The sequence below is a fragment of the Octodon degus genome, unplaced genomic scaffold, assembly GCF_000260255.1.
Source record: "Octodon degus isolate 3935 unplaced genomic scaffold, OctDeg1.0 scaffold00037, whole genome shotgun sequence".
In the NCBI taxonomy this organism is placed as follows: Eukaryota; Metazoa; Chordata; class Mammalia; order Rodentia; family Octodontidae; genus Octodon; species Octodon degus.
The window spans coordinates 2705426-2721649 of NW_004524613.1; the positions used below are offsets into that span (position 1 = coordinate 2705426).

The following is a 16224-nucleotide window of genomic DNA, read 5'->3' on the forward strand; positions in this document are numbered from 1 at the left end:
AAAAAAAAAAAAAAACTTTAATCACCCAGAGTGATAGAGATGGGGTTTCTGGTCTCAAGTACAAATGCAATAGAAGTTGCAGGAAAAAAAAATAAAACTTAATGTGGGGCTAGGGAAATTGCTTGGTGGCATAAGCACCTGCCTGGAAAGTGCAAGGTCCCAAATTTGATCCCTGGTACCACATGCCATGCTGGCCCTGGAACCCTGGGCACACTTTGCAAACCCCGACAACTGGCGTGGTGGTGTATGCCTATAATCCCAGCACTAGGTAGGCAGAGGTAGGAGGATCACTGCAAGTCTGACCCTGTATCAGAAAACTTAATATGACATGTCAGATTTATAATAAAACAGAAAAATGAAGTAGCAAACAATATTTGTAACAAGCTTAAACTGATACAGTCAAATAATTTGTATAAAATTTATTTTAAACAACCAGAAACCTAAAATTACTAATGTAATGATAAACGGGGAAAATTTTTTTTAAGTATTTATTTTTTCAGGCAGAGTGTCACTATGTAGTCCAGGCTAGTGTTGAATTCATTATATAGCCAGTCGGACACTTGTGGCAGTCCCCCTACTTCAGCCTCCAGAGTGCTGGGATTACACTGTAGCCAGGTCGAATCAGAAATTTACAGTAAGGAACTACATGTGACCAGAGTGCATCTGAGACGCATGCATGTTTTTACCTCAGGAATAACTAAAATGCAGTCATTTGAACTATTAAATATCACATTTTTTTAATAGTACTAATTGTGGGCAAAGTTAACATGAGACACACACTTTCCTAAATCCCCCCATGGAAAGTTAAATAGTTTTGTGAAAAGCAGTTGGGAATACATTTCAAGGAGTATGAAGTAGGCAACTTGCTTTGACACAGCAATATTTCTAGGATTTTCCTGAGCAAACAATCAGAAATCCAAAAACTGGGTCTTAGAAATATTTATCACGGCTTTGAAATAAAATTGCTTTTTCTTTTTTTTCTTTTTTGTGGAACCAGAGATTGAACTCAGGCCCTTGTGCTTGCCAGGAAAGCGCTTATTCTACTGAGCTATCTCCCCAACCCCTTTGAAGTAAAATTTCAAAGAGTATTTATTGATGTGAGGAAATGTTCACAAACATCGTCTGAAAATTTCACTGAACATTTATTTTTTATTTATATTTTGGCAGAACCCGGGATTGAACTCAGGCCCTTGCTCTTGCCAGGGAAGCACTTATTCTACTGAGCCATCTCCCTGGCCCTTGAAAATTTCTATGATCCAGATTTTATTATTTAAAATATACATAGGCACATAAACATACCTAAGGAGTAAAGGAAATAAAATAGTGACCTCTTTATTTTATGTTAGTGAATAAACATTACTTAAGTAAAGCTAATTTTTTTTCATTTTTATTTTTAAATTTTTCTACGTGAAACATTTTTATTCATTTAAAATTCATGACATATGCCAACAAATATATATTTATTTTATGATCAGAAAATAAATGGCTTCTCTCACCACCCAAGAACTACTAAGTCAACATTGATTTGTTCGCATTTTTCCTCCCACTAGGATTTGGGGAGATTTTCTTTTTACATAGCTACAAGTGTGTTTCTGGCTTCCTTTCCCCATGTGATACTCCTATTTCAAGCAGAGATAGGTGGTACCTGAGGGACTCTCAGCCTGGGTCAGATGACCTGAACCCTTGTGGGTGGTCCCTGAAGGAGCTGTCCCCATCCTTATGAATCTGCCTCACTCTCTTGACCCTTTGCTGCAGGAAGACACTATGGAGGAATCTGGGTGGAAGCTGGTGCACGGTGATGTCTTCAGGCCACCCCAGTACCCAATGATCCTCAGCTCCCTGCTGGGCTCAGGCATTCAGCTCTTCTGTATGATACTCATCGTCATCTGTGAGTGGCCTGGTTACCTGGTGTAGGGCCTAGAGGAGGATGGCCCACCTGATCCTGACACATGGCTAGCTCTCTGTGTACCTCAAGAGAAGAGGATGCACTTCTCTCCCAAGAGAAGGGAAACACTTGGCGCCAAGCGGATGTGTCAGCTTCTCTGCTGCCAAACAGCAGTCTATCCCAGCAGTAGCCCTAGACCCTAGGAATGCTGATCCTCCATGCAGCTTCTGTACTCCGTGTGCAGAGCCCACCATGTCTACCTTCTCCATGAGACCACACAGCGCTGTGAGGTTGGCTACCTTTTGTAGTCAGATTAAATGATTGACCCAAAGTCAGTACCAGGTTTAGACTAGACTTGGTCTTTTTTGTTTAACAGATAACACTAATTTATAGTAGTTACAGCTGTACAGTCAGTCTGCCTAAACTTATATCTTAACCTCATGCCTCCAAGATTTATGACCTTAGGCAAGTGACTTAACCTTTCTGAACCTGTTTCCTTGTCTGAAAAAAAGAGAAACTAATCTCCACTTTGCAGAATTGAGAAGGCATATTCATTGCCCTGTCTATTGAAACCTGCAATTAAGATTCACCCAGTCCAGGCCCAGCAGCTGTCATACCCCTCTGATCCCTTCAGACCCAGTCTTTTCCTGTAGAGGGAACGAGACCATGTTGTTGAGAAGGCACAGGAGAAGGGAGCCTCTTCTAGCCCTTGAGGCCTGGGGACCTGGTGACCACCCAGCCTGACTGCCTTCCTACCCCCACAGTTGTGGCCATGCTTGGGATGCTGTCGCCCTCCAGTCGGGGAGCTCTCATGACCACAGCCTGCTTTCTCTTCATGTTCATGGGGTAGGTATATGAGAGTGGGCCCCCAGAGGCTGGCACGTGCCTCCTTCATGCCGCTAATGGGCCCCCATGATGTGGACTCCTGCCCTGTTCCCACAGGGTATTTGGTGGATTTTCTGCTGGCCGACTGTACCGCACTCTTAAAGGCCATCGATGGAAGAAAGGAGCCTTCTGTGTAAGTGCTAAACCCCTTCCCAGTATTCAGTGAATCTGAAAAGCTTACCAGGCTTCCCAGGAGTGTAGACAGGCCCTGTGGGGTTTTCAGGCTGGAGACTAAGTAGTGACGTGATAGAACAGGAAGGCTTTGCATGCAGGTGTCAGCATTCTAAGCATCAGGACCTCTCTAGGCCTTAGTTGGACCATCTATAAAGTGAGAGAGAGGTTTGAGTTTGGACGACTAAGGCAAGAGATGTAATAGAGGATTCAAGAAATGGCAGAAGAGCAAGGTTGATCAACAAGGCTACAGGAAAATCCCCTTTCCAACAGGATAGTGAATGGCCTGCCTATGTTACCAGCCTGTTACCAGACTTGGTGCCACTGTTGCTGTCCAGTGAGCATGGCTTCTGCCCTTCCCACTCCCCTGCTGAGAGTAAGGAAAGATCTTGGCACCAGAAAAGACCATGGAAATGGAATCCTTGGGCCACCTCACTGCCCAGCGACCCCTGAGCCCCTTCTTCCTGCAGAGTGTTTTTCCTATTCATATTCCTGGTATCTAACACTATACATGAACCAGCAAGGCAGATGAGGAATTCCCTGCTACATAGCAAAATGAGTACACAAAGAAAAGGAGAAAGTGATGTTTGAGCAGGTTCTTGAAGAAGGAAGTTCAGAAGGAGGGAAGCAGTCAGCAGAAGAGTCTCAGATCCTCGTCCTGGCTGCCCAGATGCTAGTCCTAGCTCTATTTCTGCTTGGTCTGATAGTCATAAATAGCCCTCTGAGCCTCAGTTTTCCTATCTTTCTAATGAGGAGAGTTACATCTACATCTCTGGGGTTCATGGATAGAAAGAGACTGAGTGTAAGGCCTGGTAAAACTTTAGTATCAGGAAGCAGATACCTGATAAATGCCCAGTGACAGGAAAATGCTAGAACAGTGACCCTCTGTTGGGTGACAGATGCAGTGAGACAGGTGAACGTGGCAGCAGAGAGTGGGCACCAGGTTGAAGAGGGCCCTAGTGATCATGGGCAGTACATGAAAAGGAGGCTCAAGTGTAAATCTTGGAGTGGTAGTTAGCTGTGCTTGGACACCAGCCCAAGGGATTCTGACAGACTAGAATGTACCACAGTAGGTCTGCAGGTGAGTTCTCAAGTCGTAACTCAGTTGAACCTCTGCTCCACCCTTGGCAAACTGTATAAAGATGGGGGACAAGAGGTCATAATGTATATGGCCTCAGTGTCTGTCTTTAGAAGGAAGGATGATCCTGGTGTGGCAGTACATGCCTATAATCCCAGCACTGAGGAGGCTGAGGCAGGAGGATCACCTCAACTTCAAGGTCAGCCTGGGCTACATAGTGAGTTCAAGGCTAAGCTGAACTACACAGTGAGACCTAACCTCAAAAAACAAATCAAACAAAAAACACCAGGCCAGACAGATAGCGCCTGCTTAGGCAGAGCACAGCAGCTGGTTTCAGATCCCCAACATGCAGTGCCAGCCCCGCCCCCAGAGTACACTGAGATGAAGATTGAGACTGGGCATGGAGGCATATATATATAATCAGTGCCCCCATGAAAAATTGGCAATATCCTGAGCTGAAGATGCATCTAATATTCCTAACCAAATATAGTACAGTTTCTATTGAATTTATATCACTTTCACACCATCAGAAATCAATGATCAGTGGAAGCTTCATAAGCTGGGAACAACTATAATTGCACACAGGGATGGAAGCAAGAAAGGTGCAATTTCAGATCTGAGAGGCATAGCCTGGAGCCCTACCTAGACTGGACCAGTGAATGCTCCAGAAAAGATGGTTGTTGAGCTGAGTTTGCCTGAAGGATAAGGAAGAATTAATGCAGGAAATTTCCTGGATACAGCTCCCAGCTTGGCCCCTCTTGTTCCCAGACAGCAACACTATACCCTGGTGTGGTTTTTGGCATCTGCTTCATACTGAATTGCTTTATCTGGGGAAAGCACTCGTCTGGAGCGGTAAGTGTCTTCTCCCTGCCCCTGCCCAGTAAGGGGACTGTGATACTCACTGCTTCACTCCCTAGGGCCACTTCCTGTTGTTTCCTTCCCCTTTCTGAGTCCCCAGAATTCTGTTCTCAGCCCAAGAGACTGAGGACTGGTTGGGGTTTCCCCAGCATGGCCCATGTCCTGGCCCTGGCCTGTATATGAGCTTGAAGACAGCTGGCCAAAGCTCACTTCCCTAAAGGGAAGTTTTTCTTTGTCTCAGCAAAGGAGAGCTGCATGGTATGGATGTGTTAATTAGGTTTGTATCCCAAACAGGACTCTTGAGTCCCACGCCTCAGCATCTGCCCCTGTGGGTAAAGGCAGAGGATGGGGAGGGCCAAGTGGTCTGATCCTTGAGTGGGGATTCTACCAGCCCCAGTCTAGCAGCTGTCCAGGACTCAGTGAGCAGGATTTTGAACTAGTTTGTAGAGAAGGGGAAATGAGGGCCTCGGTCAGTTAGCAGAGTTAAAGCGGTGGGACAGCCATGTGTGCCCTGTCTGCAGATGCCTTCACCTCCCTAGATGAGGCTCCAAGTCCTGGCTGCAGAGGGCTAGCTTCTCCAGGGGCTGCCAGGCCGCCCTCCAGAAGCAGGGTCTTGCCTGAACTCTCACTTCCTCTTTGTTTATAGCTATGTCCCTGCTTTCCATCATTTTCCTACTGGTTACCAGCCACACATTTGTAGAAATTTCGGAAAGTACAGAGAAAGTAAAAGAAGTTAAAAATAACCTGTAATTTAACCACCTAGAGATATTTTGTTGATCTTTCAGTCTTGTTTCCACATAGATTTACTTAAAATGAAATTAGTAATTTATCAAAAACCCTAACATTTGCATGGTACTTACTTTGTAAAAAAAAAAAAAAAAAAAAAAAAAAGCGTTCTAAACACTTTACAATGTTAAAATATCTTCCTTTTTGTATGATTCCATTTGTTTGTTTGTTTATTTATTTATTTATTTATTTTGTGGAACCAGAGATTGACACTGAGCCTTCAGCAGGCTCTCCCACTTTTCTTTTTCTTTTCTTTTTTTTTTTAACTTTGAAACAGAGTCTTACTAGCCCTGACTGGGCTCAGATTTGCTGTCCTTCTACCTCAGCTTTCCGCAGTGCTGGAATTACAGGCCTGCACCACCATGCCCATTTTATATGGTTCTTATAAAATTCATAACCATACAAAAGAAGATAAAATGGAAACTCAGTTCTCTCCTTCATAATGTTAACTTTTGGGATAGGCCTTTCCTGGTACTCACACATACAGTGTTCCTGTGTGTAGTTCTTCTGAGCAAGGCATAGTCGCACACATCTGTAATCCCAGCACTCAGGAAGCTGAGGCAGGAGAATCAAAGCAGCCACAAGTTCAGAGGCAGCCTGGGCTACATAGTGAGTTCAAGACCAACCTGAACTACAAGGGAGACCCTATATTAAAATAAATAACAAAAAATAAAATGAAGTTGTTTTTACATACAGTATTAAACCTAGTTTTTGCACCTCAACAAAAATGGTGCTGTTCTATTTTAACCAAATTAGGATTGCTTCAAGCACTTTTTTTCCTTTTTTCTCTTCACTTAATGGATGATTTAATGTCATTTTCTTTCATTCTGGCCCTTTCATGCCCCCTTAGGATTTTCAGACCCTTCCCTCTTTCTTCTCTACTTCCTCTCTGGATGATGGGCTCCCAGCATGCCATGATTCCTCCCACCCTGGGAGCCCAGTCCTCCTCACCACTTGCATCCTGCTTTCCTTCCAGGAAATTCTTGGCCTTTCCTTTCAGGAGATTCTAGCCAGGACCCCAGGGTTGGAAGGCAGGACTTTTTCTGCCATGGTGGCCCCATTGCACCTATGATTACTGCTTCCCTGAAGCCCAGAAGGCCTCTACCCCTTGTACAGCCCTATCCTTGGAATCAGAGCCTGGTGAGGTGCTCATAACAGTGTGTTTGTAGGTGCCTTTTCCTACCATGGTTGCTCTGCTCTGCATGTGGTTTGGGATCTCCCTGCCCCTTGTCTACTTGGGCTACTACTTCGGCTTCCGCAAGCAGCCATACGACAACCCCGTTCGTACCAACCAGATTCCCCGGCAGATCCCTGAACAACGGTGGTACATGAACCGATTTGTGGGGTGAGTCTTCTGGCAGAGTCAAGAGCATGGGGCTTTTGAAGTTTGTGGGGCCAGCACTCCCCTGAGCTACAGCTTAGGAGACCATGGAAGAGGGTACTCTCCTTAGGAGCTGGAACCAGTGTAGCAGCTGCAGCCACATTAGCAGACCAGATGAAGGCCAGTCTCTCCATGACAGAGGACAGGGATGCAGCAGACTTGTTGCCAGCCTGCGATCCAGGATAGGGGAAGGGAAGATACAGGTTGTGGGACAGTTTAAGACAATCACTTGAACCTGTTTCCCACCTACAAACTGGAGAATAGGTACCCATCCTGCCTGCCTCTCAAGAGGGTATTGTTACTCAGCAGCACAGAGATGACTTGTCCCCTCCCTGTACAAGCACTATCTCTCCATGTCACTGTGGGAGCAGGGAAGCTTAGGTTTTCCGATGGCCAGTGTTGACCATGGTGCTCTGCTGCAGCATTCTTATGGCTGGGATCCTGCCCTTCGGCGCCATGTTCATCGAGCTGTTCTTCATCTTCAGTGTGAGTACTGCTGTCTCCCCACCCACACAATGCAGCCGCACCTGCAGCCTGGTCTCTTTCCCCCTCACTAGGCACACTGCTTCTTAACTACCTGTGAGATTATAGGCATGCTATTTAGCCTCTTTTTTTTTTTTTTTTTTTTTGGTATTTTAGGGAAGGGTCTACAGGGTATTCAGGGTCTCACTACTAGATCAGACTTATAGTGATCTGCCTGTCTACAGCCTCCCAAGAGCTGGGATTTCAGGCACATGCCACCACCCCCAGTCTCAATTGCCCAGTCTCAGTTGCTGTCTCAGCACCCCCCTGGGGGTGGTGCTGGGAATTGAATCCCTGTCCTGTTTAACCTCTCCCATGCCCATTTTGCACCCTGAAATTAGGGAGCAAACTTAGCTGCCAGGACAACTTTGAAAGGTGAAGGACATAGGCCACATATATAGGGTCAGGTGCCTGGGGCTCAGAACAAGAAATTTCCTTCAGGAATGCTACAGATTATTCACCTCCATGTGAATGTGTTGCACAACTGTCTCCACCACAGTGGCCCTGTTGCACATGTGGCTGCTGCTTCCCTAGAGCCCAAAAGGCCCCCTGCCACTTGCATTGCCCTATACTGGGCATCAGGACCTGGTAAGGTCCTCATAGCAGTGTGTCTGCAGGTGCCTTTTGAAGGTCTGAAGGTCCTTGCTATATTTCTCTCTGAGTCCTTTCCCTTTAGACTGGCTTTTAATATACTATATAGTCCAGACTGGTCTCAATCTCTTGGCAATTCTCCTGCCTCAGCCTCCTCAGTACTGGGATTACAGGCATGTACCACCACACCCAAATCCCTTCCCATCTTTTACCTGTTGACATCACCCAAAATTTAAGACAAGCAAGGAGAATGCTTTCCAGTGTCTGGATCTTGGTGGTCCAAAATGCCTTAGCATTCAGGAAATGCTGCTGCTGTGCAGTCATTACTCCTACCTAGGAGTGCCAAGATGAAGTTGGCAGAGGACTCCTCAGAGCCCCATAAGTCTGGTGAGGTAGTCCCATGTCCTGCACAGAAGGTGTCATGCCTCAAGCAGTGCTGGCCAGGTATCTACTACTACAGAGTTGTGACCCAGTCCTTCCCTACTGGGACCCTACACACACAGGGCTACCTTTTGACCCCTGTGCATTTCTCAGGGAGACCCCTTCTATCCCATCTATGTGCACCTGGGCCAGTTATTTCCTATCTTAGACTTGACCACCTCAGCTATAGAAGGCCTTGCATGTGTAGGCTCCTATTTGGAGATAAGTGTAGCACAGCATCTGCCATGTGGTATGCCACTCCTGAATAGTGGTAGCTGCTCTGTATTTTGATTGTTTCCTACATGCTGCTACCTTCAGACTAGGGCCCACTCCCTGAGAACTCCATCACTCACCCCCTGCTCCAGTCAGAGCCACACTCCAGGCCCACAGGCCCAGATGGTATCATCATTCCTGCTCTGGTGACAGACGGTATGTGGGGGAAGGGACAGTTGAATAGAGGCAGGCCAGCTGAAGGTGTGCTCTGGTATGTCCACAGGCAATCTGGGAGAATCAGTTCTATTACCTCTTTGGCTTCCTGTTCCTTGTTTTCATCATCCTGGTGGTGTCCTGTTCACAAATCAGCATTGTCATGGTGTACTTCCAGCTGTGTGCAGAGGTAATGGGAATGGGCCAGGAAGTGAGAGGGGAAGGGCTGGTCCCAGCATTGAGCAGGTCAGTGAAGCTGTACAGAGGCAAGGTCCGGGTTTCCCAGGTGGTCCCTAACTCAGGCTGTCTTGGGCCAGTGAGTTGCTTCCTTCCCAAGCCTCCCATTTCTCAGGTGTGTATTGCAGTTAATGATACTGTACCATCTTCATTGCATGATTGTGTGGGGTAGTCACCACAGCTTGATGCAGGACTGTGGGCTTGTTGACCCACTCTAGTGGTAGTTTCTCCAACAGCCTGGTACAAATTGGTGGTGACCTGCTATCCTTTGGGAGGTTAGCTCCTGAGAGCAGGTAAGCCATCCTGAATCTGGATCCTCTACTGGTGGCTCTGGATCTTCAGCAAGTTGCTCGGTCTCTGTGCCATGCACTGCTCCTCAGCATGACAGGGATAGTAACAGACCTAAGCTGGAGGCTGCTACAGATGTAGTCCTGAAAGTGGTTCCTAGCACATGGTAAGCATTTGGTCACTACTTGATAATTTTGGGGTCTGGAGATGTAGCTCAGTGATAGAGTGCAACATGTAAGATGCTATAGGTTTAATCCTTAGTATCACCAAAAATTAAAAAGATTTTTTCAGGCATGATTGTGTACATGTGGGAGGCTGAAGAGAGACGATTATAAATTTACGGGCAGGGCTGGGGAGATACCTCAGTAGAATAAGTGCTTGCCTGGCAAGCACAACGTCCTGAGTTCAATCCCCGGTACTGCAAAATTAATTAATTAATTAATTAATTAATTAATTTAAGGGCAGCTCAGGCAACTTAGCAAGTCCATATCTTAGAATTTAAAAGGCAGAGAATGTAGCTCAGTACCCACTGGGTCACTGCTTTTCACCACTCAAACGTTACTCTTCTTACCCAGAGTCTTGAGTTCCTCAGGCATCTGTGTAATTTGACTGAAAGAGGTCCTGGAGACAGCAGTAACTCTCCCTCTGTTTCTTCCTCAGGATTACCGCTGGTGGTGGAGGAATTTTCTGGTTTCTGGGGGATCTGCATTCTACGTCCTGGTCTATGCCATCTTTTATTTTGTTAACAAGGTACCACCCTCCTGAAAGGCCCCTCAGCCCTCTTAACGCAGGATAGTGGAGAGGAGAATGCTTTAGGGAACAACCCCATGTCAGAATCTGACTTTCTCAGCTGTGTGTAGTAGCACACATCTCTAATCTCAGCACTCAAGAGGCTGAAGCAGGAGGATCACCGTGAGTTTGAGGCCAGCCTAAACTGCATAGCAAGAACCTGTCTCGAAAGAAAAAAAAGGGATTTTAACTTTCCCATCAAGACTAGGAAAGAACACTCTTCGAACATGGCATCTTTTAAGAAACGAGATTGTCTGAGTTCTCTATGTTTAGGAGACAAACCTCAGTATAAACAGTGTGAATTTATGTGCAAACCCTGAAAATACCCACAGAGCAGTGCTTTAGAGCAATGTGTCTTTGACACAGATAATCCAATATTTACCTCCAGATATTGGGGGGACAATAAAAGTAGATGAAAGGAGTTAATAAAGATCAAAGAAGAAAATGCTAATACAGCCTCCAGAACCCAGGTCCAGGTTTCCTATCTCTAGGGACTTCCTTCTCTGTCCCGCTCAGTCCTGTGTGGTCCTGCAGAACGAGAGGACTGGCAAAATGAGGGCTTTGCCTGTCTCTCTGATGCCTCCCACCTTGCCACATGAGGCCACATGGGCTGCATGTAGGCTGACAGGAAAGAGAAGGTGACTTGCATGACTTAGGTAAGTTCCATCCAGCTCATGGTCCCTCAGGAATGGCATGAGTAAGAGCACAAACAGATCCCAGCAGTTTTGATAGATTCATGTATGACCCAGAACCAGACGTGCCTGTGAAAGGAGCTCAGGGGGCTCTGGTGGGCCCCTCACTCCACAGCAAGCACTGAAGACTTGAGCTCACCCATTGTACTTTGGCTTGCTTGAGCCCAAAATCAAATAGTCCTCTGCTTGCAACCAGGCCATATTTGCAAAACCAGAGTTGTAGGTCTGCTGAGTGAAGGTAGGAATCCTTTTCCCTTTTCCCCAAAACACCATGTTGGCTAGAACTTTCAAGATCATTTAGCAGGCTGCTCTGAAGTAAAATTTTATTAGACCATACCAGTGATCATCTACCTGTCCTCTGTGGCTACTTTCACACTGCAGTTGCAGAGGCCTCTAAAATCTAAAATACGATATTGTGGTCTTTGAAGAAAAAGTGTGCTGCTGGGCCTGGTGGCACACACCTGTAATCCAAGCATTTGGAGGCTGAGGCAGGAGGAGTGCAGTGAGTTCAAGGTCAGCCTGAACTGCACGGTGAGACCCTGTTTCAAAAAAGAGAGCAAAAACTGCTGAATGCTGCTACAGCACATCCAGTGTCAGAAAAGATACTTATTTCTATAAGGATTTTTTGTTGTTGTTGTTGTTGTTGTTCCAAATGCCTTCAGGGCAGGTTTGGCTGGCTTGAGTTGTGGGGATTGAACCACAGCAACCTGAGCCTGACTGCTTTGTTGAAGCAGCCACTTAAAGAACTGAGCTAACGGGCAGGCCCCCAAGATACTTATTTCCGACATTCCCAGTCTCCTTCCAGACAGCTCTGGCCATTACAAAGGGTTTTCCTTGCCATCTGCCCCCATATAACTTGCATCTTAGGTATGTAGTACTATTCTGGGGATCATCCTCAACAAATAAGTCCTCTATGTGAGTTAGAACTCTCGTGATTTGCTGGTGACCAAAACCCAGTTCCTACTGGCTTAAGCCAGAAGGGAACTTGTCAGCTGAATTAAAGGAACAGTTTTAGAAGTTGGAATCTTAGCTTCAGGCATAGTTCGATCCAGGATCTGAAAAATACCAGAGTTCTGTGTCCATACCTTAGCTCTGTGTCTGCAAGCAGAATCTTGCCACAAAGTAGAAAGCAGCTAGCTGAAGGCAGCCCCAGTGTCTCCTTTTTCAGTGCCACAGTTTAGGATTAAGAGTGTCTCTGTGCCATTTTGTGTCGGTCACAGGGAGCGCCCCATTGCCTTGCTCAGGTTACATGCCTCTCGCTCACTGTAGCTGGCCCAAAGCATGGTGCTCTCTGATAGCCTAGCTTAGGTACCCACAAGACTTTGTGGGAGAGATGGATTTAGCCTCAAAATAGCACCTTCACCCCTTAGGCTTAGGAGAGTCTTAAGTAGTGACTTAGTGAGACTGTCTCAAAATAGAAAACTAAAAATAGGAATGGGAATATAGCTCAATGTCAAGGTCCTGGGTTAAGTCCCCAGTCATACACAAATCCAAAAACAAAACAAATGGAAATTAGAAGGTAATTACAATGAAAACACACACACCAGAATTCTTGGAGTACTGTTGTTTTCTTCTGAGCTCCTGGACTTGGTGGCCCCTAGGCCCGGGAAGAAGCTTCTCTCAGGCCCTGGTACACTGGGCACATCTTGGTACCAAAATTGCAAATTAGTTCCATTTGTCCTAGCAAACACCACAGCAGTGCAACTCCCTCACATCACAAAAGAATCCCAAACACAAGGGAATCTGAGGCACTCCAAGATAAGTATCACCATGAGATTGTTAACAAAAGTGACAGGCATTCTCAGACAAGGAATGCAGGCTGATGGTGACTGTCTGGTCTTTAAGATCAGAGCTTTGGACACCTCCGCACTGCACCTTGTGCTGTCCAGGAGTGTTACTATGCAGTGCTAGAGACTGGAAAACCAGGAAGTGGTCTCGCTCTGGTCATTCCTGCTTCTAGCATTCTGGCCTGGCCCTGGCCCTGTGGTCATGGGCATCCAAGGCAGTCCACAGGCCTTGAAACAGGGGAAGCCTCGCCATGTCTGTGAGCCCCTTTCCCTCACAAGTGGCAGTTTTGCCACTACATGGGGTGGGGGTGGGGACTGTAGCCACCTGGTACTAAACATCTATCCCTCTCTTCCCTCTTCACTTGCTGCCCCAGCTGGACATCGTCGAGTTCATCCCTTCACTCCTGTACTTTGGCTACACAGCCCTCATGGTCCTATCCTTCTGGCTGCTCACGGGCACCATTGGCTTCTATGCAGCCTACATGTTTGTCCGCAAAATCTATGCTGCTGTGAAGATAGACTGATTGAGGTGGACCGTGGCCAGGCCCACTCCGTCTTTGGACAGGAAGCCTCCCTGCGTGGGGAACTGCAGGCACACAAAATAAAATAACTCCTGCTCATATGGAATATAACTCCTGGCACAGTGTTCCTGGATCCCAGGGCTGCGTGGGGGGCGGGAAGGCCTGTAAAAATCTTGCATTTTTTTCATCTTATACCAGTTTTGTGGGGGCCGAATTTTTTATGGTTTTTTTTCTTCAGGGCTAAGAAAGTTCCCTTTAGCAGGAACTCTAACCTGTGTTCAGGTTTATTTTGGTTTGGGTTTTTTTTCCCTTAGTTCTTAAACAAATGGATCCAGAATGGATAACTCCACCAAGATACTGGGTTTGGTCACCATCTCCACCTCAGTTCCTCAGGGCTGTTGGCCACCCTGCAACTAACCAGAAGAGGAGATGCTGGCACCCCAGGGATGGTTCTGAGCCTTGCCACGGATACCATGACACTGCTATTCTAGCCTGGACAGCCCTCTCAGTGCCAAGCAGCCTCTACCCCCACACACACCTACTTCTCTCTTGCTCAGCTTTCTCCTGGGCCACCGAGGTAGAGCTTCCAGCCAGCCCTGTGAGCCATCTTTTCACCAGGAGCAAGGTGGCTACAAGGAAAGTCCCTGGAAGCACTGGGGCGGGTTCTCTAGGACAGCAGGAACCCCTCATCAGAGCAGCCAGAGTCTGCTGACCACCACAGAGGAAAAGGAGAGACTTGCAATGAACTGTTCTTGTGCCAAGAAATCCTGGACCTGGAGCCGTGAAATTATAGAGCCAAGCATTTACCTGTCTATGTCTGGGAAGGGATGGCTAGGCCACTAGGGTCCTTGCTCCTCAGGACTGCTCCCGAGTTCTTTCTTCAGAGGCTGCCCATCTTTCCAAAAAGCTGGTGGTAAACCTACTTCACTTCCAGGGCAGAACAAGGAGGCCTAGAGACCTAACATCCACTACTTGAGGTGGCCAGCCAGAGCCATTCTCTTCCCTGATGTCCCTTGGCCTCTTGTGTTTCTGCTCATTTTTCTTTTAGCCAGACTCATGCCCCCACCTCCCATCTGAGTGTTTTTGGGACACCCAGAGAACTACTGCGAAAAGTTTTGTCATTCCTTCCCCATTTCCCAGGAAGAGGCAAGAAGTCCAGTGTCCCCAAGCTGGAGGGAGGAGACTTATGTGGCAGCCTCACTCTTCTGCAAAGCCCTGCTTCCCAGCCACAGGCAACCAGTGTAAGTCACAGATACTGGCTCTCAAATTACAAGACTTCACCTGGGATTAGGGTTTAAATAATAGGCTCTTGTCCCTGCTCTGACCCACCATGAGATGAATCTCAGGATACTGGTTATGCTAGGAATGCCCACACACCCTACTGCCCCAGCTCCAGGGCCCCTGCCAGTTCTGTCAGTCAAATTGGAGAGCTTCTGACTCTTGCCTCATAGTGACTCCGCAGTGCCATGCAGCGTCTACCAAGAATCAGGTTGGAGAAGAAGAAACCGAAGCAGTAGAGAAGTATTCTCAAAAGACTCATCAGAGTCTTGTTCATTCAAATCTTCGATTTTTTTTTTCCCATAAGAGATTCTTTTGGGGGGGGGGGGAGTGGGGAAATGGACTCCACAAAGTCTTCAAACATTGTCAATTTTTCTGACTTTTTAAATCATTGTCATTTTTAATTTAAAAAATGCCTGTTTGCCTTTTTTGGTCCTGTTGTAAATAAAAATGCCATTGTGCTGTTATGTCTCAAATCACTTTTCAGGGATAAGGTCTAAGGCCTGATGGCTTGCTTGTGTGGGTTGTGCTGGGTTGGTTTCTCTTGAAGCTCCTATCAGGTTTTCTAGCTAAGTTTTGGGCACTTGCTCTTCACTGCCTAGTATAAGTCCGTAGCCTCCTGTTTGTTCAGTCCCCCAGCCACACTGAATTAAACAGGGCTGCTCTGATCCCACAGCAGTAAATGGCAATCAGGTGTGGGCTTTGGAAGACGTAAAACCTGGTTTTGAATCCCAGCTCCAATATTTTACGGTCAACTCAGTTCAAACTCTTTTATCATGAGTAGCTCTTTCAGTTGAAACAACAGATTCCAGCACTGGTGGGACTTCCATCTTCAAGACAGGGAAGGAGGGGAAGCAAAGGGCAGGGGCCAGCAAGAGATGTCGGCTTAGTGATTGAGGATGTTGCTTCATGGTAGAGTATGTCTTAGCATGCACAAGACCTTGAGTTTAGTATATAGCACTAAGAAAAAGATAAATTTAAGTCAACTAACCTAAGTCCTAAACAGAATTAATTGGTTCATAGATCCTCAAAAATATTGTTGGTTTCTCTTAAAGTCTGACTAGGTCTGACCTGAAGAAAAGGATAGTCTCAGGATTCTCTACTGTGCTTCTCTCAGAACTCTGCCATTTTTAGCTGTGGTTTTTCCCGGTGAGTGAGGCAGAGGGCATGCATGATGCCTCACTATTCTTTCTCTACTTCAGTATATTCAGCATGTTTATTCAATATGGAAACACCAAGAAAAGTCTGGCCCTGGTTGTATATCTGTGACAATCACTATATCCAGGGGTACAGAGTACATTCCCATGAGTACTAGATAGTGTGGATTTCAGCCCCACTAGTATTACCTAGAATGAGTGATGAAAAAAGAGCTGTCTTCCTTAAGCCACACATCATCACAATACTTGGGAGGCTGAGGCAGGAGGCTCACTGAGCCCAGGCAGGCTACTTAGTTCAAGGCCAATCTGAACTATACAGCAAGACCTTGTTTCAACAAAAACAAAAAGCAGTCCCCCGTGGAAAACCTAAAGCAAACAGAAACAGCAGTTGCCTCTAAACCTCACCTCTTCCAGCTCGGCCTTAGTTTTCTCATCTGGAGTATTCTCTGTGTTCCAGGCCCTGTTCCACTTT

The 16224-nt window shown here is 46.5% G+C and overlaps 1 protein-coding gene across 2 annotated transcripts in view; it reads left to right on the forward strand.

The window, feature by feature from the left end:
- Tm9sf4 (transmembrane 9 superfamily member 4) overlaps positions 1–15062 on the forward strand; it is a 53476-nt gene extending 38414 nt beyond the window's left edge. For both annotated transcript variants that reach the window (XM_004630796.3, XM_023714810.1), the window contains exons 10-18: positions 1756–1888; positions 2650–2731; positions 2828–2903; positions 4788–4871; positions 6833–7008; positions 7467–7530; positions 9074–9193; positions 10189–10278; positions 13171–15062. In XM_004630796.3, coding sequence (XP_004630853.1) covers positions 1756–1888; positions 2650–2731; positions 2828–2903; positions 4788–4871; positions 6833–7008; positions 7467–7530; positions 9074–9193; positions 10189–10278; positions 13171–13320 — 975 coding nt within the window. In that variant the 3' untranslated portion in view covers positions 13321–15062. The remainder of the gene's footprint in view (positions 1–1755; positions 1889–2649; positions 2732–2827; positions 2904–4787; positions 4872–6832; positions 7009–7466; positions 7531–9073; positions 9194–10188; positions 10279–13170) is intronic.
- The last annotated feature ends 1162 nt before the right edge of the window (positions 15063–16224 follow it).